At 39.5% G+C, this 26,772-nt stretch overlaps 1 protein-coding gene and 1 long non-coding RNA gene across 4 annotated transcripts in view; one reads left to right on the top strand and one right to left on the bottom strand.

Annotated features, from left to right (window-relative positions):
• The window catches only part of LOC128072603 (uncharacterized), a 49,901-nt gene extending 30,706 nt beyond the window's left edge, over positions 1–19,195 (top strand). Inside the window, exons 2-6 of the long non-coding RNA XR_008202374.1 lie at positions 10,625–10,740; positions 13,317–13,432; positions 17,318–17,505; positions 17,783–17,882; positions 18,509–19,195. This is a non-coding gene — a long non-coding RNA (uncharacterized LOC128072603). The remainder of the gene's footprint in view (positions 1–10,624; positions 10,741–13,316; positions 13,433–17,317; positions 17,506–17,782; positions 17,883–18,508) is intronic.
• CDC7 (cell division cycle 7) lies at positions 9,675–26,767 on the bottom strand. Of its 3 annotated transcripts, none has more exons than XM_052666562.1 (12): positions 26,596–26,767; positions 24,358–24,458; positions 21,962–22,045; positions 20,119–20,254; positions 19,407–19,500; positions 19,182–19,324; positions 17,956–18,211; positions 17,305–17,400; positions 16,355–16,521; positions 14,780–14,862; positions 11,776–11,925; positions 9,675–10,789 (listed from the first exon to the last, which is right to left on the bottom strand). In XM_052666562.1, exons 2-12 carry the CDS (start codon positions 24,449–24,451, stop codon positions 10,416–10,418), a joined length of 1,677 nt encoding a protein of 558 aa, XP_052522522.1. In that variant the 5' UTR covers positions 24,452–24,458; positions 26,596–26,767; the 3' UTR covers positions 9,675–10,415. The 3 variants fall into 3 exon arrangements, with proteins under 3 accessions (XP_052522522.1, XP_052522521.1, XP_052522523.1); XM_052666561.1 differs by having other exon boundaries at positions 21,962–22,048; positions 26,596–26,717; XM_052666563.1 differs by having other exon boundaries at positions 21,962–22,048; positions 26,600–26,678.
• Between the last annotated feature and the right edge of the window lie 5 nt (positions 26,768–26,772).

The following is a 26,772-nucleotide window of genomic DNA, read 5'->3' as shown; positions in this document are numbered from 1 at the left end:
CACAAAGGTCTTGAGGCACAGCCCACAGATGTCAGGTGAGCTCTCTGCTCCCTGTGGCTGCTAACCAGACTGGGAGAGAGCTGGTACCTCCGTTGCTGCCTATCTGAGAGATCACTTATGCAGCGTGGCTCTCTAGGGAGGAGAAGTATCTAACTTCTAGCACTGTTTGTTACTATGAGACCTAATGGAAAAGTCAGTTTGGAAAAGACATTATACAGACTGTATGCTATTAGAGCTGCCTCCAGCATTTTCATAGGGAATCTGAATCCTTCTGCTAGAGATCTCCTTTTTATTCCTTTGCATTTGCTGCAAGTTCTCATTATACAAAAGCTGTAGAATTTTTGTAAGCTTTCAAGCTGCACATTGGTCCTTCACTCTGGCAAGTACAAGGTGGGCCTCGGCTGTGAATGGCACCTCATGGGGTCAGACCAGCAGGCCTGGGCACAGTCCTGCCCCCTGGCATCATGGCCCCCTCACCCAGCTTGTCCTACTGCCTGATCTGCAGGGCTGGGAGGGTTAGTCCCTGGCCAAACCTTTTGTGTTTAGCTTTGTAATTTTATGAGAAATGTTTGCTTTTATTTTGCTGTTTGTTTGTTTTGTTCTCTGTAATCACTGTTGCATGGAGTTCCACAAGATACTTTTTTGGTGTTAGGAGGGGAAAGGCAAGAGAATGTTTCCTAAAGGAGATAAAATTAAAGTTCATGCTCTGTGAACTACGCAGATTGCTTATACTTACGTGTGTGCATGCATCTGTGGTGGATGATCTCAGTTTTTGGGGACCAGTGTGTTTCAGCAAACTCAGCCAGTTTGGGAAGGAAACTTCCAGGAAAGGAAGGCACTGCAGCTTTAACACACAAAAGGAGCAAACTCATGTAACCTTTTAAGAGAAGTGCTTAGGCTTTCTTCCCTGGTTTCTATGCTTGAGATAATAGGAAGGAATAAAAAATACTTCTATGCGGCTAGGCTTGTACATGTTATGAACCTCTTACTTCTTCCTCCCAAAGGATTTATGTATCTGCAACTTTTCAAAAAAGAAAACTGTAAGGAAGAGGTCTTTACAGCGTAACTTGAATAGCAAGTTGGTTACTGTGCATGTGAGGCACCAGCTAAGGGTCTCGTACATTTTATCTACACAACCACTTTTTGCATGGATATGCTCATTTCTTCACTGCATGTTTGTGTACCTATGACATAGACATTTTTCATTTGCATGAAAACAAAGCAAAATCAGCAGATCTTTCCACCTCTTTCACAGCCACCCTTGTCTCCTATATGTGTTGCTTGCCAACTGTAAAAAATGGACAGTTTTTTACAGACAATGCATGACACATACTCTATATATGTCCTAATTCTGGCAAAGTTGCCTACCCAGGCCTCAGTCTGAACTGTATTTCTGTATGAAATGTGTGCTGAGCAGGCTGCTGAGACGACTGTTGGAAACTTATCTTTAAAACTTTATTGCAAGCCAGAATATTCTAAAACTTGGCATGCTGCTTTCAGAGAGGGTGCAGTTCATTTAGTTAAATCTGGGTCTGCCTCCTGCTCTCGTTCAGGTTCCCTAGGGTAGAGAGAAGTACCTAATTGCAAGGCTGTTTGCCAAGTACTTGGCAATGGGAGCTTCCCCCGTGATGCAGTTTGTCTCTAAAGCAGATAAAGTCCGTTTGGAATAGTCTGCTGCTTTAGGGTAGCAAAGGGCAAAGAGTTTTCAAGAACAGTTTAGAATTTAAATTCAAGCATTTATAACACATGTATTCATTTCTAAACACTATCAATAAGGTGCCTTCTTAGCATGTCAGTAGTTGAGAAGTATTTTGTAACTATCTTCATTCTACTTTCACAGAATCACAGAATCACAGAATTGTAGGGGCTGGAAGGGACCTCCAGAGATCATCGAGTCCAACCCCCCTGCCAAAGCAGGTTCCCTACAGCAGGTCGCACAGGTCGGCATCCAGGCAGGTCTTGAACATCTCCAGAGAAGGAGACTCCACCACCTCCCTGGGCAGCCTGTTCCATTGCTCCGTCACCTCACTGTAAAGAAGTTCTTGCGCATGTTTGTGCAGAACTTCCTATGCTGCAGTTTCCAGCCGTTTCCCCTTGTCCTGTCTCCACTCACCACTGAAAACAGTCTGGCCTCGCCATTCTGCCCCCCACACCTTAGATATTTATAGACCTGGATCAGGTCCCCTCTCAGTCTCCTTTTCTCAAGGCTGAACAGACCCAGATCACTCAGCCTTTCCTCATAGGAGAGATGCTCCAGGCCCTTCACCATCTTCGTGGCCCTCCGCTGGACTCTTTCCAAGAGATCCTTGTCTTTTTTGTACTGGGGAGCCCAGAACTGGACACAGTACTCCAGATGAGGTCTTACCTTCACCTTCCCTTGCATTTTCTTTCTTGCTCACAGTTGGTTTAATGTGAAGTTTTGGTTTTATTGAGTCAATAATCATGTTATGAAAACATTTTGTGCCTAGGCAGCACACAAATACATGTAGATATTTCATACCAGGAAATGCAAATGCTTTATTCAAGCCTAATATGCTGCTGGAGATTGAGAAGTACTTCTATGGCTTTCCGTCCATTAAGAAATCTGTCATGCGAGGCAGAGGGTGCGTACCAAGGAGCGTGTATCAGCAGGGCAGAGGTACCAGCAGTGTTAGGGGACAGCGCTGCTGCTGGCTGCTCTTGCAAATCTGCAGTACTGCAGAGTCAGCACAGGCCCTACTCAGTCAAAAACCTAAACATCTGTTTAACTTAAGGCATGTGCTTACACTTCTTTGGCATGGGCTTCTAACGGAGGGGGATGTTTTTGTTTTTCTGAGTGTTTTACTTCACGAGGTTATGCTTAGGAAGCACTTTTCAACCAAGATAGAGATTCTTTTCCCTAGCCTGCCTTCCCATAAAGGGGTAAGATGTAGACATGCAGTCCCGAAACTTGTGCTCTGTTTCTGTCCTTCCATACACTTTTTCAGAGGAGGGAACCTTGGGTGTCCCAGCCTCAAAGAGACCTTCAGCTTGTTCATGTGGGTCCCTGGTCTGGGCAGCCAGGGCTAGGGCCTCAGGACTGTTAGGTGCATGTCAGCCCCTCATAGGGAAATAGCAGACAGCATCACTGCTGTTAGTTCACTTTCAAATGATTTAGTGCATTCAGTAATGCATGGGTGCATAAGCTGATCAGTATTTCTTCAATTACCTGGGGGATTCTGTCTATGAAAACCTGCAGTGGACTTGTTCCTTCCTCGTACTCTAAGCTATGGAAGCAAATAACTCTTCCTCTTGTACTGAAATCAATTTCATTTAGTTGCTGCTTTCATCTACTTTCTGCTTGTTGCCTACTTAGATTCTTCCCGTACTCATACTGATTGTTAGCTGGAATAGTTCATGTATGCATATTTTATATATTATTCTGTAACAAATATCTGACTTAAAAACTCACTTGACCTAGCTGTGGTGATATTGGGGGCAAAGTGAAACTTTCAGTTCTCTTTGAGAATGAGATGCACCTGAAAATTTGTGGAGGAAATCACATTCTTGCCCTGACACTCATAGGAAATCTGCTGAGCTACTGGCAAACCACCACTGGTCTGTTAGAGTCTTTCTATTGAGCTCTGTTCTCTCCAGCAATGAGATTGTTGCAATGCTTCAGACAAGAAAAGTGAAGAATCAAGGAGCTTTGCTTGGAGACCTACACTAATTCTCTGATAACCACAGCAAGTTTGGGAAGAGTTGTTGAAGATCTTGAGTTGTTAAAGATTTTACTTAAAGATCCTGTGTTTCAGTTTGGGGTATTTAAGTGCATATTAAATTCGATAAATGCATTTTCAGGGAGGAGCATGTAGAAGTCAAAGGAGAGGGGAAGGAAAAAGCAACCATTCTTATTGCTGTTATAAAGACTTGCTCATGAACAACTAGAAATAAGGCCTGGATCACACTGTCTTTGTCATTTATCAGCAGGATTTACCTTCTGTTGGCTACGTGGTGTGGTTCGAGGCAGCAGTCACCCTAGTGTGGGAGCACAGGGCAGCAGGAAGATCTCACTCCCTCAGAGCTGGGGATGTTACTGGCTGCTGAGGTTTATTTGATGGGAATTTGAATTTATTGCGGTATCTGGTAGCATCCATCTTTCAGTTCTTCGGCTGTTTTGATAAGGAAAAAATCCTGTGCTGTTGCAGCCAGCTCTGCTGCTCCTGATAAATAAGCTGCATATCTTTAAGAGCTATTTATTACTCTCTGTTTGTCAGTTTTGTAAACTGGAAATGATTAGTGGGATGAGAAGGGGGGGCTGCTGCTCCGCACAGGCTACTCCTTGGGCCAGGGGGATGGAGTGGGATGTAGCGGGGGTCCCAGCATTTCCCTGCACTCCCCCACAGCAGTCCTGCATGGCCACAGGCAGAGCCAGACTGGAAGCACCCCTCTGTGATTCGTATGTGGTATAACTACTTCTTTCGAATAATTAGTACATTATAGAATCGAGCATTACCATTTCACAAACCACATTTATGGACAGCCAATATTAGTCAATATTTGAAGAGTACTTGTTTTGGTAGAGTGTTTATTGTTTTTTTCTTTACCCTATGTTTTATAGGCAGGCCACAGGCAGAGTGCAGCATCTCAAGAGCCAGAACAGAATCCTAGAGGCAATACGATCACAGAAGATATGTGGTTCAGGAGCAGTTAGCTTAAGAGGGAAGTGATGTCCTTCCTGCCAAATTCATTAGGATCTACATTGCCTAGAAGCAGTAAGTGTTATGTGCTCTATGAAATGAATCTTCATAGGAATGTTTTATTTTGTATGCCCTGAAGGAAGGCCAGAGAATGCAGTTCTGGAGCCGTGTTTGTCCAGTATAGTTTCATCCATCCCCAAAATAATTTTCGAAGCATTTTGCAGCTCTCATTCTTCTGGCTGTTCGGAGATTAACCAGATCAAAGTTACACTGCATCAGATTAATCAAATCATTGATTTTAACAAAGGAAGTCATAGCAATCAGCAGGTATCTTGATCCTCTCCTCTCTCAGAACGGGCTGTTAGTGAATATTCAGTACATGGTGATTTTTTTAATTTTTTTATTTTTTACAAGGACAACTGGGGAAAATACCTATAAATTTGAACTACGTGTTACTTTATTCATAGTAAATGTGGCTCAAGTTACAGAGCCAATTGCAAGCAGACCAGCAGTGGAAAACATAAGCCAAAAAGCACACACGAGGAATCCCAGCAGGTGAAAACTGCTTGGTTGTAAGCTGCATGCAGGACTAATCTGTGCTGCATGAACTATCCATCATCAATTATCTCACCAAAATCCATCACAGCAAAAAGTGGTAGAGGAAAAGGCCACCCCTAGTCTGAGTCCTGCAGTGAGGTATATTTTTGGAAAGTGAAGAGAGCCCCGTGAGGAGCTAAGGCAGCCCATGGGAATGGGCTGGATATCACAGGGCAGAATAGATTTTTGGAGAGTTTAGAAAGCAAGTTTGAGATAACTTTCGTAGCTAGATACGGATGTGTTGGAGGAAAATGAAGTGGTTGATTTGTTATAAATTCAGCATTACTGTCTCATTTACCACTTTCTTTCAGAGTAAGGCAAACAAGTGTGTAGATATCTGGTAGAAGTTTCAACAGAAGATAGATTTTCTCCCATGTTTAAAACTGATATTCAAGATCAGATGTAATAAGAATACAGAGTAGAAAAATGCAATAGTAGTGAGAATTCTAGAATATCTTACCTGTCCAAGTCAAGTGTTTTGATGAGGAAGACTGAAATCTCCAAAACAAGCCGAAGGGTAGTAGAACAGAGGCAGGACTTGAAAGAAGGCCCACAGGATGACTGGAAATGGAAGTGATTGTGTGCTTGCATTTAATGCACAGCAACATACAAAATCATGAAAGAATCACTGAAGACCAACACTTCTCAGCAACACAGTGCAGGGAATCCAATCTTCTAGTAGGATTTTTTTGAGAGAGCTGGTGAAAAGAAAGACAAGAGATCTTATCAATAAGCTGCCTCCTTCTGGGCATTAATTAGATCAACTTATACAAACTTTCATCACAGATAAAGGTAATATTTTTCAAGTATTACAATTGCTAGGCTTCATCCTTAGCTCTTCACATTAAGAAATAAAACCACCTATGCACTAACTGTTATAAATTGTATGATTATGCCATATAAAGGAAAATGCTCATGAAAATACTTCTTAAGCACTAGTATTTTTGCGACAAACACATAATGAAGGCTTAGATTAGAATCTGACTTCTCTGAAAACCATGGCAGTTTATGCAAGAAAGCAAATGACATGTAACAAAAGCACCATCTTCCCTGCCTTAGTCCCACAGGAGAACTTCAGTCTTTCCAGAAATGGAATGAACTGGGGATAGCAGGAATGCTTTCAGTGGTTAGTTTTGAACATGATACAATGGTGTATTGTATAGAGGCAACATTCTTGCAGAGTCAGAAGAACATGAAAGTAGAACTGGCTGAATCATGGCGAGGCAGAACTAAGTACCTGACCAAAGGTTTTTGAATGTTCAGTCATGCTGTGCCCTGTTTCAAAACATCCATTCACCAGGAATGCTCAGAGTAACAAAGCTGTATGCACCCGCCTTCACGAGCATCTGATCAAAGGGCCCATCCAGTTTCCACCCACTGTATGCAGGCAGCCAACTTCAATATTTACCACCCTTTGAACTGGTCAACCAGGAATGCAGCAGTAGAAAGGAGTGTGAACCTCCTTTACGCTGCCACTGATCTGGAACATGTACTGTGTTCTGGAAAAGGGACAAGATGAAGTGAACACGCAGTGGCTGCGTGAGTAGTAAAATTAATTTTAGGCCATATAGTTTGAATAGAAAATAAAAAATTTAAAAAGGGACCCATTGCAACTATGTTACATAAAAATTGAGTAATGTCTTGGGAAACAGTCTTTGCTATGAGCCTACCGACTGAGAATGATATTGTTTGGTTATAGAATAAGAATCCACAAAGCCATAGAAAATATTAATTTCATTTTAAACGCTTTTGTTCTCTTAAGTGCTTTGGTGCTTAGTGCTTTTTTTTCCCTTCAGGAAAAGCTTCTTTGAAGTAAGATGATAAAGAAAAAGGAGAAAGCTGACTTGCCTGAATCCCACTGTATTATATGGTCTGTTCCGAGCACACAAGAAAATTTCAGGTGTGCTGTATTAAATACAAACACATTTTTTAAAACATGCCATCTAGTTGAGAAGAAAGTGCCTCTTCATCACTGATAACTACCTTTTTTCCTTTGTATTTTGCTAACCAGCAGGACTAGTAAGAAATCTGCTAAGAAAATAAATCATCTTGGTAAAGGAAATGCTTTTTGTTTGGCAGTTGTAATTAAAGCAGGAAGTTGCACAGTAGCCTGACCGGATTACAAAGCCTACACTGACTTTGATGTGAATTTTTTAAAATTCTTGCAAAATCACAATGCCTTGATTACCAGATTGGCCACGTCAGGGGCTCTCTGGAATGAAAATTTCTTTATGTTCTATCTTGAAGTGCAGTTTAGCTCTTCAGCTTAGGAACTTGGCTAGATATTGGACAGTTATGGAAACATTTTCATCAGACCCAGTGGCCTCCAAAGGCCACTCAAGATCATCAAAATTCTTTTGCACCTGCACATGAAGCTTTGGCTGCATATTGGTCCTAAATTGCTTTTACTATTTGAATAGCAAAGACTGTGTAAACTCTAGGTATGGCAAATGCATAAAATAAGGAGGATACTGAATATTCTGATAGAATATTGATGCATGATTTATTTATTTATCCACATAACAATTTGCTTTATGTAAGCCTTTTAACACTTAAGTCCTATCTCAAAAGCCATTGAGTCTGATCTCAAAAAGGAGAGCACTACAATCTCGGTAGGATTTGGAAATTCATTTCTACTTTGTTGTCAGTATTATCCAGAAAAAATTGTTGCTGGTTTGCAGGTGCTTCTTCAACCACGTCTAGTAAGATGACTTCCCCTTCCCTAATTGTCATTTACAACAAGGAAACATACTGTAAGCTTAAAATGTGCCACCATTTCCTCACTTAGACTTACGTAGGACTAGGAATAAGCTTGTCTTCCCTACACTAGATACACAAATGTATTTAGATTTGCTCCTAATGTTTTGTTCTCAGGATTATTCCTATCAGTTTTTCTTTATCCAATGAAGTCTGTGCTTATTTTTGCTGCCTTATTTGGTTTCTTTCTAATGTATTAACATCCTTGTTATAGCACAATGTCCAGAACTTAACAGTGCTCCAGCTGTTTCTTGCAACTACTTGAATATGTGTTGTATCACTCTTGTTTCTGCATGCAGTTCATCCTAATTGCAGTTATCATGACACAAAATTCACATCCACTTTATAAACATGTCAAGTAATTTAACTTAAAGAAATCTTTTATCTTGGCTTTTACCTGTAGGACCATTGGAGAGATAAGGAGAATTCAGTGGCAACTAGTTGTTCATCTCTAGTGTTTCCTTGCTGTTTTCCAACATTTTTCTTTGTTTTATCCCACTCCCAGGTAATGTCTGACGTTTTAAATAAATAGCTATCTGAAGGAAGAATAACAATGCTTTGTTCTAGCTTGTTATCAAATAATCTAAGCTTAGAATTGTTACTTGCAGAATTTTATTTACCCTTAACAATAGTAAAAGCACCATCAGCAGGAATATTCCTGCTCTGATTATTAAACTTACATGGTGATTAATGGTTGCAGTGCCTGCTGCAAGCATCTGATCAGTGCAGTGGTGAGCAGGAGGGCTGAAAAAGCAGAAGTGATTTAGAAAGTTCACAATAGATAGTTGGCATTTTTTTTTCCATCAACTAGTGCTCTCATGAGACTACAGACAGCATGAGTGAACGTAGGAGGAAACAATACATCTGCAGACACTGGCAGACAGTATCGCTTGCCAAATTTGGCCACAGTTCCTCTAGATAAATAATTTCTCAGTGACGTGCTGGGTTGAAATTATATAAACAGCAAAAGTTACTAAGACCTGGGCCCCAGAGTACTGTGGGTTTCAAGATTTTCTGAAACCCACCCTTAGTAGTCTGACATCTACAGATATTTTTCTTTAACAGCTGACACCAGGGACAGGGCAATATTACCATCACTTTGTACTGGAGATTTTGAATGTACTGAAATAATCACTCTTCAGGCACAGCACTGGTCATGATGTAACTACCAGCTTCTTTGTGAAGGCTTATATAAAAGTTATCAAAGCAGCAATCTTTTCCTGGAGTGGCTGTAACCTTTTATAGCAACAACTACATGAGCATTTCAAGAAATGTAATTGGAAAAACACTATGTTAAATTTCAGTCTCCAAAAGCATGATGGGTTTCCAAAGAGGTAACTGCTGAGAATGACTTCACGCAACGAATTCATGAAGCTAGAGGGTACTAGGGATGGGAGGGGGGGATTCCTACTTGTGACCAGACATTTAGCCAGCTTTTAATGTAAGGCAGTAAGATTTCCTTGATAATTAAGATACTTCCGCTATGACAGCTCTATACACTGGTCTATCTGAAAAGTATTGTACATCACTGAGGAATTTATGCAGAAAAGAAAGCTGCATAATTCTTCCTGAACAGAAGTATCCCACAGGGAAACCTTACCTAACTATTTTTATAGAATCATCTCTAGACACACTTCTGAAGTTATAAAAACAAATCCTTTATTTAAAAGATGTTCTGTGAAAATCAGTTTCCATAACAGCAATCAAACATACATGTCATACAAGACATTCTGAAGGCAACAGTTGTTGTGTATTGACAGCTACCAATGGCATAGAAGAAATACAGGCTATGCAAAATGAGTAACTGCAGTTATCATTATTGCCTACGTAGAAAGGGACAGGGAAAAGAAGTACTTTTAAAACAGTGATGCTTTTGTTTTGATGATAAAACTTCACTATCTAGCCCCTGTTCCAGCAACACTCCTGAAGTAAAACTGTTCTCTGAAAACCATCTCAACAAAATTAGTGCACTTTAGTCTCCCAGGTACTAATTGGAAACAAAGCAGGGGTATGCAATTATGGAAAAAAATCCCTCAAGCACTTTTTCATTTCAGTCGTACTTCAATGCAAATTTCTATGTTTTGAGAGAGTATCTTGAGCATTAATCTTATTGTGAGAAACTCTTTAGTTTTAGATCAAAGTTAATTTTCTTAGAGAACAGGTATGCACAGTAATAACACCTCAAAAGCATCTCAGGATTTGAACATTTCAATAACGTTTATGTAATATTTACATCTGCAAGCATTTTTTAAGAAGTTGCATTTGCAGTCCAATTGTGAGACAATTTCAGTAGTGCTGTGCACAGTGTAATAGCACTTCAATGAGTGTAAGGGCAATGGATTAAAACTCCTTAATTATCTCATTTTCACATAAAATGTACAAAAGCATGAACAGAGCATGTTCTCATAGTCTCATGTCCTTAAAAAAGGGATGCAGCAAAGCATCTTTTGCAGTTATTCTTGTTGCAGGGTTTAAGTCTAGTAGCTTATCAAGTAGATCGTATGCTTCATCAGGAACCTGATCCCATCCCTTCATGTCTGTTGCCTTATTTTCTGAAGCATCATCTTCCTGACAGCTCTTTAAGTGCTGAATTTCTTTTCTGATTGTCTCAGGAGCACATTGTTTGTCTACTTCAACTGGCAAAACTGAGTTGTCTCCAGATTTGCTGGGCATGTCACCGTGGGATCTGTTAGAGCTGCTATTTGTTCCTCTCAGCTTCTCACAGAGGGTTCGTAAGTTTTGTGCTGGAACAACGTGGGTACACAGAACTGATTTACCTAAGAGAAAAATAGTTTTTACAGTCAGTTTTTTAACAATAAAATAAGTTACATTTTATTTTATGTGCTCTATGACTCAACTTTTAAGTTTGTTTCAGAGAAATTTCAAGTATTGAAGCTTAACTGACATTAGTTCAAAGCTAATTAAAAAAACCCAAATCAGCCATGTTTGACAGTAAGGGCCCCAGAAAGCCAGAAGTAGCTCTGCTTAGAGCAGATCTGTGTTTTTACATGAAGTTATAAATTGACAAGTCGTCACTCAGTCCACACAGCACCATTTGCCATTTCACCCTCATCTTAACAGAACTGAAAACTTAAAACCCAGTTCAGTTCATTGCTTATATTACTGATTTAAACACCTGTTTGGAGAATTAAAATTGATGCTGTCAGTTACACTTCCAGGTACCAAGTGCTTTAATGTTTGGCTTGCAGTCAAGGAAAATGGCTATTTCTATTTTTGTGCTTTTTCTTCTCCCTCCAAACAGGCCCTCTTGCATTTTCTACTGGCTTTTTTTTGTTTGGTTGGTTGGTTGGTTTTTTCTGGTCCTTCTTGAAGTTGGATAAAAATGCAAGATTTACATCCTCTAAATATTAAGTCAATACAACTTAAGGCTCCATAGCAAATTTTGCAGGAATAAATATTACTTCAAGAATTCTAAGAAGTAGGAAACATTTAGCTGGCATATTTCACCTCAAGTGGCCCTGAGTTACTGAAAGGCAGCAAAGTTAGGAAATCCACGGAATAAATTACTCCTCATAAAAAAATTATAAAAGATAGACAAATAAAAGCTCTCCTAAAACTCTGTATGCATGTATAAATAAGTGTTATTTTGCATGCAAGAAGTGTGACTTACCTCCAAAGTGACTCCCAAAGTTAAAAGTTTGTTTAAAATAAAAACAAGTCACAACTAGATCATAAATCACTGTATTAAACAGCAGACCAGGCATACATTTTCCCCTCCTCCCCATAATTAAGGTTTGCATACCAAAAGTTTTAGCAGCCTGAATGGTTTCTCGAGATCCACGAACTGTCATGATTTGTGCCAAAGCAGTTAAATCATCGCTCGCTTTGTAAAATGGATACCGTCCACTGAGCAGAGAAAGGAATACAATTCCTGCAGACCACATGTCAATTGCTGTAATGGAAAGCAAGCTTAGTAACAAATAAGCAAGCAGAACAAGTAAAGTTTCATCAAAAGCAAAATCCCAAATTCTTGAAAAAGAAATTATGACCAGAAGTGTTGTCATCAGAGAAAGCAATGTTCTGAATTACCTACAGGCTGTGGTCACAATGATAACACTTCAGCAAGCAGTGCAAATTGGTATACTTGTAAATAAAATCAGATGCCTTCTTTTATAGAGAATGTTTGTCTATAGAATTTCTCACATGAGTAATTTCATTAATTTGCTTTAAGAAATGTACTGAAACAACATTTGGAGTTATTCTGATCAGGGAGCTGAGAGAGGAAAAAATGGCTAGTTTTGATACTTCAATAAGTTTGGTTAGATTGGAGAAAACTTTATATAAAAGTTCATGAATACAAAACAATTCAGAATTGAATGTAAATCTTACTTTTCTGGGACTGAGGTTGCCAGTTAGATGAACTAAAAGGTTTGTCTTACTACAGACTTGCTTGCTCTCTAATATGAAACCACTTGACAAGATTGTTAAGAACTGTAAGAGTTATTCATCACTTTCATTGTGTTATGAAGAGTACAGGGAGTTCTCTGATGGAAAAAGCCAAAGCATGATGGAAACTTTAATAATGAAAGTTATAAGAATACCTGTCTGCTGTAATTTTTTGGCTAAGTTGCACATTTTGAGAGATGGCAAGGAAAGTGAAGGAGAGAGTCTGAAGAACTCTCAAATTCTAAAGAGAAAAATTAAGTTGGGAAATAAACCTCTGGTCATCCTGCATATCTTCCAAAAATAGGCAGTAAAATATGCAGTAATTAAGTCTGACATTTTAGCTAGAAACGGCAAAGAGCTCTGAAACTTCTAAGTTGGTCTACAAACACAGGTTTCAAGTCTTTTACAAAAATCAAAATCCAAGTTATTTATGGGTACAATAATTCAGTGTGCAAGAATTCTGCATCTTATCTTCAATGAAAAAGTTTTAGCAGTACTGTGTTGATGTTGATCACACCAGCTGCTTACAGTTTTATGCATCACCCTTAGTATGTGGTTGGGAAGGACAGTCATTAAGGTGAAGACTTTTAAAGATAATTATTTAGTTCTTCCTGATGTTGTCAGACAATTATATAGTGAAATTACTACTAAGTCCTACAGTTCTGATAGGGTTGGCATCTTCAGCAGACTGTGGGATCTTGTGCAATGACATCAAAATCATGATTCCTCTCTGTGCATTTGCCTAGTGGTTAGTATCTAACTAGTGAGTGATACCATATTAAGGGGAAACAAAGGAACAAATCAAGTTAAAAAATGTAACTGGATCTGCTTAGGGCCGAGATGTAGGTTTGGGTTGTATTCTCTGTGTTTTAAACCTGGCTCACTTATTTAAGGTAGCTCTGCACAGCCAGCTGGATCCATCTGATAACTTGGTCTCGGCACAAAGACCACAACTAGTAGCAAGATTGGCAGGAGTACAAGGAGGTGACTACAGCAGTCCCAGATGTTATTGGGTAAGGAGATTTGTTGTTAGCTCAAGTATAGCATTATCTCATAAATATTAGTATTATTCTACCCAGTTCTAGTTAAGCACTTTGTTGACATATTACAGAAGCTTTGCAGCACTGACTCAATACCTTTAGGGCCACACCCGAGGGTTTCCAGATTTACCCATATTTTCTGTAATCCTGCCCTCCGTTACCCTAGAGAACAGAAAACTGTCTGAAAGCACACTGAAGACAACCCTGTGTCCAAAATTTCTTAAGTATGTCTTCTTTCTGCACAAATTCTGTCTAGACAGATTTAGGGATTGTCTAAACTTGTCCTGGATTTCTGGATGTCTCCTAGCTCTCAAAGCTGGCTGTTACTGCACAGGCACAGTGACTCCAAGTAGGCTGCCATTCCTCTTGAAATCCCAGCCATGCCCACAGCACAGATCCTGTCTGAAATAGCATTAAGCTATCAAGGGATATGATGATCAAATGTATTGTAAGGCTAGTCTGAGTGTGTATAAGCACTTTCAAATGCTGCAAATCGACTATTTTCTTACAAAGTGCTCAGCAAAAAAGATGGCTATCAACTTATTTTAAATACAGATTTTGAGAATGTTGGTTTCTACCTTTCATTTTCATAATCAAAACCTCTGGTCACACATGACATGTTTAACTTTGTATCAGTCCTCCAATTCTCCATGTACGCAGAGTTTCTCCCAGCCTACTTGTGTCAGCTAATGCATTAACCACCCCTTTGTTCTGCCCCAATATTTACCAGATTACTGAAACATATAGGTTTTATCCCTGAAAAATTAAAAATCTTAGTAAGAAAAAATCATAAAATGTACAGATTATCCATTTACAGCATTAGTAAAGAAGAAAAAAAAATCCAGTGAAAAGTACTGATTAACTAACACTTCATAAAAAACATAAAAATTGCACTCATACAATTAATTATGCCTGTGACAGCAAAATACATGTGGCAAACAGTCCAGAAAAGCCTAAAGCATATCTCTCTAAGATTTATTTAAGATTTTTCTTGAATAAATAAGCCAACGAGCCAAGAAACTTGATAAAACTTACAACTTTGTTTTCTTTTAAAACACGTGCTATTGAACTCCTGCACATGGCAGTACCCCTCAAAGGGATAAAGACATTCAAGTTTCAAACATGGGAAAATATTCCTAGTTCCTTCTTATTCTGAGTAATGAACTTTAAATTAAAATTGGGAAATGGTTGATAAATGTTAAAGGGATAATAAAACGAACTTCATGTGTAAACAGCCTCCTATACAAAAGATGATGTCAGTGCATAAATGATAGGTTTGAAAAAAAGAAAGACATTTAGTTTTTGTCTGTTGTGTAGTACCTGTTGTCTGAGTGGGGCACTTTGTCAGTACTTCTGGTGCTCTGAATCCAGGTGTTCCTGCTCTGGGAGCAACTTGTTGACACCTTGTTGTAAGAGACAAATACGTTTAGAATAGATACATTCAGAAATAAATGATGTTTAATTATAATGATGTTTAATATTTTTAGAATATACTTTTGTCAGATGTGTAAATCTGCATTATTCAGTTTTTGCAGTTATTCTTGTTGCAGGGTTTAAGTCTAGTAGTAGGTCGTATGCTTCATCAGGAACCTGATCCCATCCTTTCATGTCTGTTGCCTTATTTTCTGAAGCATCATCTTCCTGACAGCTCTTTAAGTGCTGAATTTCTTTTCTGAGTGTCTCAGGAGCCCATTGTTTGTCTACTTCAACTGGCAAAGCTGTCATCTCCAGACTTGCTGGGCACGTCATCTTGGGATCTGTTACAGCTTCTATTAGTTCTAATTATAATGATGTTTAATATTTTCAGAATATACTTTTGTGAGATGTGTAAATGTCTCATTCAGTTTTTATGTCTGAAGCATCTTATAATTTTCTAGTGTATAATTATTAGCTCATATGAAATAACCTTATTATAATTACCAATTATATTATTGGTCTTGTTATAATACATAGAAAGAATACTTACTGCATACTTCAGTCACAATATTTTCAGTTTCATTCAATGACAACACGTGTTTTCAAAGGAACTTTCAAGTGAAGACTAATTAACCAATGGCACAAAATGCATTGGTTTCTTGGGTGTGGATATTATGGCTTTCTATTTATCCAGAGCAAACTAAGGCTCACTATTTCTGAGTGTTGACAAGAATTTACTTCTTGTTAGATTAACTAAAAGTTGTGAGATTGTTATTAAAAGTCTTTTGAAAAGAAGGTCCAAAAGAGCTTTCCTTCTACAGGTCAGCTTTTTTGTGAGTCTAGCAAATTCCTCATGTTTAATTTCAGAACTGACTTTGATAACATTGTATTTTGACAGGGGAGAGGTACCACACAGTTTCATGACTACCAAGCAGATTTCTCTGCATAAATTTCTGTCCCCTAAATGAGTTATTTAGATTCTCTGGCCTGTTGACTATTAAAATATTTCAAATTAAGTAATACAGCACTGTCATCTTTCCTTTTTATTCTGTGTTTCATGATTTCCAGAATGCAAACAGCCTGATGAATGTATTTCACCTTAAGTTCTTAGAAAGCAAGAGTTCAATCACTGAATTTCAATGCAGCTGGCGTAATTTAGGCCTATTAGATAACTGTTCAATGACAGACTGTTGTCTAAGTGTTGTAACTCAGGTTATCTTCTACAACACATGTAGGCAGATAATTAAATACAACAGCAACAGAAAATCATTAACAGGGAATCTCTTACTGCAGACAGCAGTGAACTGATTACTGCACAAATTCCACGAACTGTTCTTTTTGAAGAGCACACCTAGTGTCGTAAGGGCTGCACAAATGCTTGTCTTTCATCTACAAAAACAGCTCTCCAGTAAATTCAAGCTTTTTGACCTTGTTTGACAGCATAGTAAGTAATTTTACAGCATTGTTGAAGCAAATTACCTTGAAAGGCAAACACTGCAAACTCTGTCCGTTGCGTAACAGTCACAGGTCAGGTTTGACGGACAACCACTGGCAGCTTTCCTGCTCACTGCTTTGGTAGAAATAATCTTCTTCTTTGTTACTAACTTTCTAGATGAAACATCTATCATTTTAGATTGTTTAATGAGCTGCAACACAGATATTTTTTTTAGAAGGTGCACTATTTAAGAAGCTTCCCTTTATACATAGATACCTGTCTCAAAACTACTGAAAAGACTCTCATCAGCAAGGAGCTCCAATTCTAAAACAGGAGATAGCAAATCTTTCTACCAAATCGTAATATCTATAAATGTACTTCATTTTTCAGTGGTTACAAAAATTAATATCCAGTAGATATTTTGAAACTTCAAAGCTTTTTTTTTTCAAGTCAGCATAATTTTTCAAGCATTCTTTTGATTCAACATTAGTAAAAAAAACCTGTATGAAATAGTTAATGCCACAACCAAAGTAGTACTAGTTTTAATTCTACAGTAAGATGATCATTGCTAGACAAGCCTTCTAATATACATGGGGGTTTTTCTCCATATCAAATTAATTCTTAACAACAAAATGAAAACATTTATTACATACTTGTTTTCTCTACAACTTCAGTTGCAAAATAACAAGCTAAAGCTTCACAAACTAAAGACATCTTGGGGGAAAGGTACATGTGTAGGAAAGATACCAACTAACATAGAGAGAAGATGAGTTGGGGAGACATGCAAATAACACCTCTTCAGGAGTTTCAAAAGGGACTGAAACAAGTGAAAAACTCTTCAAGCCTTTCAGTGAAGTCACACTTAATAATCTGTATTCTTAATTGTCAGCTGAGAACTTTAGTTTCACAGGGTTCTGCCCAATCTTATAGAACTAGTTCTATAATTTCTCTAAGACGTAACAAATTGCTCTTACTGATGAGTCATGTTTCTTACTTTTGTATTTGAGTTCTCCTGGTATGTGGAACAATAGATGTTGAAATTCCTCTCTCCAAAGACAGAGCGTTGGGCAGAATGGTGCACAGAATCCTCCTACAACATCAACCAAGAATACAGTAAGGATCTTATCCAGCGCTCAGCTGGTCACTGGCAGTTCAAGAACTGTGTTCAGTGACATAAAACTGAAACACCTACGCGGTAAGTCATTTTCAGGCATTAGTTCACTGTGAAGAAAACATCATCTAGACAGAACAACAAATGTGCTCACAGAGTTAATCACAACTCACGTGCCCCAAGCTGATCTGAAATGCCATCTGTTTTGCGTTTGTTATATATATGCAAGTAAGCATACACAAATAATTATTGGTTTGGGGAGGAGTTTAACAGCATGTGGGCTTAAAAAAGATTTAGGGTTGTCTAGAGTAACTCATGCTAGAGTTTTATGCAGCTTTCAATGCTGAATTATATCTAACAGATACAGGATGACGCCAATAGTGTTACATAAAACTAGCTGCTCCAATGTGAAAATTGGTTCAGTGCATCAAATCTGCAAGATCAGCACAGCTTTTGTTCAGGTATTACATCTCCCCCTGTTGGATAAAAAAATACATTAAACATGCAAAAATATTAATGAAAGCAACTGATAACCTTTCCTCCTCTTCCTTGTTTAATCTGTGTTTTTGAGTGTGAGCTGGAGAGTGAGCTTTTGTCAGATGCTCTTGATGCTAACTGGTGAGCAATCTGTCTAGGTGCTGTGACAGCGAGAGAATCCCCATTTCCCAAAGCTATGCTGGGACTCTTTTGTGAGTAACTTCCCTGCTGGCCTTCAGAACGGGCAGTTTTGAGAAGTTCAATTTTTGTATCAGGAGTTCCTTGTGCCAAGCCAAAATCTACCAAGGCATACCTAAAAGAAACAAAGTTAGAATCAAGAGTCAAAAAGTATCAATCAGTTTTATCAACTACTTATTACTTGTTTATTCACATTTTACTTCTCATGTTGCTTATGTGCTGCCACCAGCAACTCTGTTCTTTTTTTCCTTGTGCTCTGTCTCATCTGTCTGGCTCTGTTTGTCCCTTCACTTTTACACCACACCTATTTCTCTTACTTTGCTGTTTCTTGTAAGCTTTTCAAGTGTACTTTCACCGCTGACATTTTGAAAATTATACCCAGTAATCTCTTTCTTGGGTTCTCATTCTGCAGTTCCGAATTACCTCAAAAAGCAGCCAAGTGAACTGACCTGTCAGGGACAGAGGCACAATGCAGCAGTGAAGGCAGCTGGAATAATAACAATGCTAAGAGTTTGCCAAACCTCAAGCAATGCCACTGTAAATCACTTATCTTTAATCAGATTCTTTCTCCACCAGACCTTCACTAATTGCACCCTTCTCACTGGTCACCACAGGACCGCTAGCAATGAAACATTACTCAATCCATTCCAAAACAAAAAGCAGTACATGACTTCTTAGTCTTCAGATACCAAATACATTAGTTATAAAAATTCATGAGTAGAAAGTTACAAATACCAGCCTATGCTTAACAAGTACCTATTAGCTTTTTTTCAGGCCGTTACTGATTTTATTCTCATTTTTATTAAAAAATGTTGTATCTATACTCAACAGTAAATTTTCACTTTTTCAGGTACTTGACGCTCTGTAAGGCAGACGTTAAATTAAATGCTAAAAAAAATCTTTCCATTCTCAAGTCCCTAAACACAGAAATAAAAGTTTTACAAATACAAAGCCTTTTTTAGCTTTATTAGTTAAGCACATGTTAGGCAGCTGGAAGGAAGAAAACCAAAAGCCTCATTTAATCTGTTCTGCCAAGACACACATCCCCAGACGAGATCACACTACGGACATCTGGACAGACTTACTGCTTCAGCCTCCTGTTGTAGAGGAAGTTACTGGGTTTGACGTCACGATGAACAATACCAAAGTGATGAATGCGCCTCAGTGCTTTAAACAGGTTAAACATGTATTCTTTTGCTTCTTCAAAGGAAAGAGAATTCAGAATGTCCTGAAAGATTATTTGGATACTATTATTATGCAACTACGTTCAATTAAGAAGTTTTATTACACATAAGAAGTCTGGGACTCACCAAGAAGGATTCATGTTCCAGATATGGCATAACAATAACCACGTGATCATTCTTCCTAAAGCAATATTTAACTCCCATAACGTTGTCTTGTCCCCTAAAAAAGAGAAGTAACGTCATTGAACAAAGACCAGAAGATGAATTTTGATTTTCCTTTATTTCCTGTAAACTTCAGTCTGGCTTTCTTGTAATATCTGATTTATACTTTGGCAACAGTCTTATTAGCAGGAATTATGTTGTACTTGTGTTCCATTTGAATTCTGCAGTTTGAGATGAGGGCTCTACAGATCAGGGGGCCACAGTTGGTAGTTACCACTGCATTTAGATGTAGGAGTTCACAATGCTGGCTACTCTAAAAACACTGGCTACTCTAAAAATGTGCTATTGAGCACATTGGTGACTAGAATTCATTTCCAAAACTTTAATTTCTTATTAAGAGATTATTTTTTCCAAGCAGCTGTTCCCACATACATACATTATGGAACTTCTCAGATGGAAAATGTAGTATGGTCTGCAAACTGAGACCAGCAAAAGAGGACATTCCTTACAGATAAGAATCCATTTCTTATTTGCTCCTGCTATAAGTCTCAAACATTTCTGAGATTAAAAAAAATAAAAATGCAAGTGAAGCACCTAAACTTTACATACATAAATGCAGAGCAGCAAGACAACATTCAGCATTTTAATCATGACAATCATAATTTTTTAAAAGTACCCTGCTACTGTGAGGCACTGAAGTTCAGCAGCAATTCGCAGAGGGTGACTGGTTGGAATCAAGTGCTTCAGAGCCATTTTTTCTTCACATCCTGTTTGTAGTTGCGCTGTGGCCAAGTAAACAGAACTAAAAGTACCTGTAAAACAGGGAGAAAAGCAACTTTAATTAAGTCAATTCAGATTTTTACAGAAATGATCTAAATGTTCACAGTCTTACAGCACATCTGACACTACGTCAAAAGCAGATTTTAGAAGAGAGAATAGGCAGTTTCTTTTTTCTATTACTGAATTCAGTGATCTTGTATACAATTTTTTTAATGTCAGTAAAAATGCAAATGTTACACTGTCTAACTTGCCGGGGACATAGAGCTCTTTGAATGTAAATTTTCCTGTCTTTGATTTGCTTTCTTGTTTAGGTAGCTCTCTTTCATCTGACATCCAACTCTTCTTTCTCTGCAATGTAAGTCAGCTATCTAATGCTAATCTGGCTAGCACTGCTTTTGCTACTCAAGGAACTTCTGACATCATTACATTTTCCTTAATTCTGTTATCTTATTTATAAAGTAAGGCTTCTTTCCTACCTTATAAAGGTATAGCTTTACTATTTGTTGGCCTCCAGCAATACCACATAGACAGAACATTATAGACTCCTTTGAGAAAGAGAGCATTCACACTGTACAATAATATTACAGCTTTAAGTTTTATTATTACAGTTTTATCTGTTACAGTTTTAAGGATATCCTAAAATATCTCTGGGAAGGTTAATTTATCCTAATGATCTGAGACACCTGAACATACAAGTCAGAGCATTCTTCCCTATGAACAAGCAGTTCAAATTTACTTTTGATTATATTTTAACTACCGTGTTTGTGTCACATTAAATTTAACAGTCTGTAAGCATATACATACATCAAAATGCCAGGAAAGCTTCTAAATACTTCTTGCAGTCGTAAAAAAACCTAGTGTCCCATAAATCAAATAGAATTGCTCATAGCAACATGGGTTACTGAGTTGACCTAAGACCTTCTTTTTGGTGGTGAGAACTGCTAAAACAAAACAGACTCCTGAATGGAATCCTAAGTTGAAGCTTGTCTTGTCTTTATGCCACAGAACTGCTAGTGGTATTTTTGGCTTTCAAGAGCATTGTTTGCTCCCAGGAGAGAAACTGGAGTACTATTCATAACTGGAGATTTAGCTTGACTATCTTATTTATGACAAACAGAACTGCACGTTTTCTAGAAATTTTGGATCACTGTGCAGAATGGCACTTTTTACTTTCTTTGACAGACAATCTTTAAGCCCCCTGGTTTGCCATCGCTGTTATTCCACTGCAAAACAGCTACAAAGCTACCCTGCTTCTCATACACATCTTTGCTGGAGTGTCATTCCTGAGTAAAGTTTCAAAAAGTGCTGAAGTCCCAGACTCAGAAGGCACTAGGAATCTACTTGCAGTCGTACCTACCTTCTAATAGAGTATCTACAATAGTATCCACTGAAGGTCAGGAGTACCTAAGTGTTCCAAAATTTGATCCTGTATATCCTAAAAACAAAACCCAGCAACAACAACAAAGAAACTAAAGCAGCTATAATATTCTAGCCTCCTCCTCCACTTCTGCCCTCAGTTTCAGCAGAAACAAACCTAGTAATTAAATATGTCAAAACATAAATGCACATAAATAGATTTTCCATGTAAAAAAAGAACGGAGTACTGTCTGTATACACCTAAAAGTAAATCAAAAGGCATCTGGCTTAAATAGCTTGTATTGGCATCTTAGATTTATATCTGCTAAGTTATACATTCCAAAACAGAAGTAAGTTTAAGTACGCTACAATAAAACATTTACCTTCTCCAATTTTTTCCTTAATTTTGAACACATTTACAAGCTGTGGCACTGCTTCATAAAGTTTTTCGATATCTTTTTTTATTCCTGCTGTGGAAAGAATGGGGAAAATCAGTTGAGAATTTTATTGCTCGATTCAGTATCTGGTCTGTAATTCAGATCATAAATCTACATCAATTTCTAGTACTGCAACTTGACAAACTGAAGGAAAAACAGGCGAGGGGTACCTATCCTTGCTGGCATTACTGTCTGCCTAATTGATCATCTTCTTCACATTCCCTTCCATGCTGCAGCATTTCAAAAAATTTTACCTACCTGCCACCTAGAAATTCCTGAGAGGAAAAGCTGTTCTTGTAAAACTTCACATGATTAATGCTCACTGATTAGTGTTCCCTAAGACATGCAATGTCAACGCCACAAAAGACAGAACTATAATAGTTGTTTATGTAAGCAAAGGAGCACATCCACGAGATGCAAACCAAGAATCAAAAATGTAGGAAAATTATTATTATTTAAGATCACCACTATAATCTTTTAAACTTAAATCTTTTAAACTGTTACAATAGTAAATGCCAAAAAGCATATTTGCTTTGCATTTAAATTATTGTACTTTGTGCTGCAATCACTAGATGGCAGGACAAGGATGTTGAACTGCATTCCTCCCAAAACTTAGCTTTCCATTCAGTTCCTGAATGCTTCTATTTTAATTGTTCTCTATTTCTCTTGAAGCTGCGTATGAAGTAGGGTTAAAGAACATTTGATTATGCAGAAATATGAAAAAAATGCTATTTGGAAACTACATCAAATGGAAAAAAAACCCGAAAGTTCATCATTTTCATCCTAAAAATGAATAATAAATTCAATTTAATAAAAATATAAATTCTATCGCATTGGTAAAACATGGGTCTTACTGCTCAAGATAGGAATATTATTAGTTCTGTAATATCCTAGACAGACATTCATGCCTAGAGGCTGTGTGCCATAGGACAGGCATAGCAAATGGTTCGAAATGCTGATATGCATCTTAACAGCTCTGTCAGAATTGCCTTGTTTAGAACTAGATTGCTATGCAACCTGCTCCAAATAAAGCAACCTACAGTTTTGTTCCAGCACTCATATCTGAGTTTGGCTTCTGAAAAGAGGAGCTTAAGCTTCAATTCTTACTGATCACACCGAATTTGCACTGGAAATGCTCCAGTAAAATTGTTTGGTTGAAAAAAAGGACTTAACCTTGGCAAAACGCAAATGACTCCAATAAAGACTTGAAGCCCACATCTTTTAAGTCTAGCATATCAGATCAGAAACTAGCAGATCAGACTTAAAGCTGACTTTTAACTTGTCACCAGACCAATGGCCCTATGGTAGATAGTAGCAGTAATGAAAAGCTCTTGCAACTGCTGCAGTACAATCTGCCAGCTACTTGGTTTTGTGCAACCGAGTTGAAGGAGTTGAATGTTATCAGAGCTCTAATAGCTGAGTGATCGTACACCAGAGGAGTACATATCTTAGGCACTGAGAAAATTTAGCAACTCAACATAGTTTCGCATGTGAAAGATCCCCAAAGCAAACAAACATTGACTGTCCTTGTTGTTAGCTGCATAAACATCATCCATTCTCTTCCAGGAGTCTGAATCCCCAGCTGGGCATAGTGCTCGCTCCATTGTTGGCACAACACAATTTAAAAATGCAGCCACTCTTTGCAATGTTTTCTGCTAGATTTTAAAGCAATTTATTTACTTCCCAGAATTAAAAGCATTTGCAAAGTGAGACATCAAATGCTATTCAGCATTGCTCTAAGTATGGACACGGATGTGCAGCAAAATGACAGAGGACTATTTCTAGGAAAATCAGTAGCCATTATATATAAACTGTCTGACCACCAGCAATTACTGAGCAAGGATGGTGCCTGTGTACAGAACACCCAGATTTAAGTCATAAACAAACAAAATAAAAACAGCAACAAAACCACTATCAGTGCACGTGTCTGTACTTTAGCTTCTCTTGCATGAGCAAGAACAGTGTGTTTGTGCACACCAACACATCTACAGATATTTAAGGCCAAGGCTGGTGATTTTATTTTAAAAGGCAAATATTACTGTTGAGACACTGTCTGGTAAGGGAATTTTATTCTCAAGAAGTCCATTTTGGAATTATATTATCCCTTAAAATAATATATTCTGTAATAAATAAATGGGATAAAGGAATTGTGACAAACTACTGCTGATGAACTGTAGCCACGTGGAAAGCAGGAATATGCTTGATGTCAATCACAATTTCAAATGTTCTCATTTCATTAATTCTTTATACAATATGACAGTTGATGTTAAAACTTCCTGAAGTGATGAAGAAGCACATCAACACCAAAACGTGTTGTTAGCAGTCCCTGTTTAAGCACGTACCTGAAAGCTTACTGTTTGGCGCAAGCTTTCTGCTTGTGTCTTCAGCCTGATGAGGGTGCTGCTCATCACAGTGAGACTTGGACTCTGTCTCCATCACAAAACTAAAGAAAAAAAATCCAAGACCCTGAAAACCACTTCTGGACACTTGAGGGAGCAACCTTATGTGATACTACACTCAGTGCCCCACACTCAGAGTGTGAGGAATTCCTCTGCGCTGCCTAAAATTGCAAGGCACCTACCATCCCAGAGAAAATCAAACCAGTAAACCCACTTGATCTCCAGTAAAAGGTAAGAAAGGGGAAGAGAAGGAAGAAAGCAGGATAAGCTTAGAGACAAATGATTTTCTTCTATGTGGAGTGTTTGCTCATTCATGTTAAAGCTATGTATTTTTTCTGAAATTTGCTTTGAAAAGTGGGGAACTGGTCCACAAGAAATTAGCTGCAAGACATAAAACCTGAAAACCTGAAATCTTCTCAATATGTGAGATATCCCCCTTTTCTAGAGAACATAACCCAAAAGCATGATTATTTGTTCTAATCTCTCATATAAATAATAGAGCATATTTATTTTGAAATGATTCTTCCCAAATCTTGCAAGAAAAGGTGTAAATTATTGTACTAATGTACAATTAAAAAAAAAAAGATAATCCTATTTCATGAAGAAAGATGCAGAGCACCAGCGAAGGACAAACAGCGACAGAGGAGCTCAACACCACTGCCTCTCACAGTGGCACCATTTTTTCTCGAGGATCTTCCTTGCTTGTACCTTTGCCGAGCCCACAAAGTTCTGCCTGAACTATTCTACAAGAGGAGAACGTATTTTGAAAAGCATCAGATGAAAGATTCACCTATTTCAGCAAGCTAGAAATACATTTTGTCCCCTGAGAATCCTGGCTACCTTTATTCTGTCATTCTCAGGCAGCAGAATGGGGACAGGCGACAGCCTCTTTCTGTGAGGGAACTCTGCTGGAGAATGCAACTTGGAGGCTCATGGAGCGAGGCAGCACTCTGCAGCCTTTCACAGGTAGGCACTGCCCTGCTAGTGCTGAGCAGGCAGACGAGCCTGTTCCAAACCTGCAATGGCATGGCCTCATTAGCAGAGCAAGGAGTGCCCTGAACACGGCCTCATTAGCAGAGCAAGGACAGCCCATCAGCGCACGGCAGAGCTTGCTGTAACCAGCATGCTGAAATGGAACCCCAGCTCCAGCTTCTGCCAGTGCAAGGCTGACACGTTCAGGAAGCTGGAAGCAAAACTGCTCAGCCTGCAGGACCTCGGGAACATGGGCAGGGCAGAGGGGGCTCAGTAACACAGGGTGCCCCTTCCATTGCTTTGTGTTAAACAGGTGCTGATGGCTGCAGAACTGAATGCCGGGAATACCTGAATATATTTTAAAACAGTTTACAAACTTGGAAGTGGGCCTCGCGGTTGTAAAATGGAACCTGATGGAGTTTCAAGTCAGGCATCCAGTTTTTATGTTACAAAACATTCAAAAGGGATCATCTGAGAGAAAAAAAGAGGAAGATGGAGATGATGCAAAGTTTCAGCTCAGTTCACCCTCACGTGTTCCAGCTTCCATCACAGTAAAAAAGTTCTGCACGGCCTGGAAATGAGCGAGGTGCAGGCGGTGGCGGCCATACGGCTCACACAGCTCCAGGGCCTCTCGGGTCAGGTCCCCAGCGCTCAGCGGCCGTCCTCGGCTGCAGCATCGCCAACTGCCACAGAGCCACCGGGAGCACCGCGACTCGAGCAGCACCAACAGCGCACGCAGGACTCGAGCTAGAGAAGGCCGGTACTCGCAGACAAAGGGCGCACACGCGGAACGTGTCACGGCGGGTTAGCATTACGCGCAGCCCTCGCAGCGAGGCTCCCGGTCAGACACGCCATGCCGCGGGCATCAATAGCAGCGGGCCGGAGCTTCGAGGCACGCGCCGTGCGGGAAACGGGGCCGGACCCCGCGGGCTGCTCCCCCGTCGGGCACGGAGAAGCGGGGCCGCCGGCCCACGTCCCGCAGCCCTCCCGCCCCGCCCTGCCGGGATCACATGCGGGCATCGGCCCGGCGCGGAGCGGGGCCTCCCCAGGACGGGCTGCAGGAGAAGCGCCGAGGGACCGCAGCGGAGGCGGGGGACGAGCAAGCCGCGTCGATGCCTAACGGAAGGCCGCGCGGAACCGGCCGCAGTGCAGCGAGGAGCGGGGGCGCGAGGGGGTGTGAGGGGGCTCGGGGACGCGCGCGGGACTCACTCACGCGGCTGCCGCGACGCACCGAAGTTTTGCCCGCTGCCGCCTTTTGCCGACCGCCCCTCCGCGACCAATCCCGGCCCTCGGCGGAAGCCGCGGCCGCGGCCAATGGGACTGCGGGCCGCGGGGAGGCGCGCTGCTATTGGTAGGCAGAGCGGGAGGCCCGCCCCGAGAGGCGGC

The sequence above is a fragment of the Tympanuchus pallidicinctus genome, unplaced genomic scaffold (genome assembly GCF_026119805.1).
Source record: "Tympanuchus pallidicinctus isolate F22 unplaced genomic scaffold, pur_lepc_1.0 scaffold7, whole genome shotgun sequence".
Classification (NCBI taxonomy): domain Eukaryota; kingdom Metazoa; phylum Chordata; class Aves; order Galliformes; family Phasianidae; genus Tympanuchus; species Tympanuchus pallidicinctus.
Note: the sequence above shows the minus strand (reverse complement) of the source record. Positions and strands in the feature narration are given on the sequence as shown.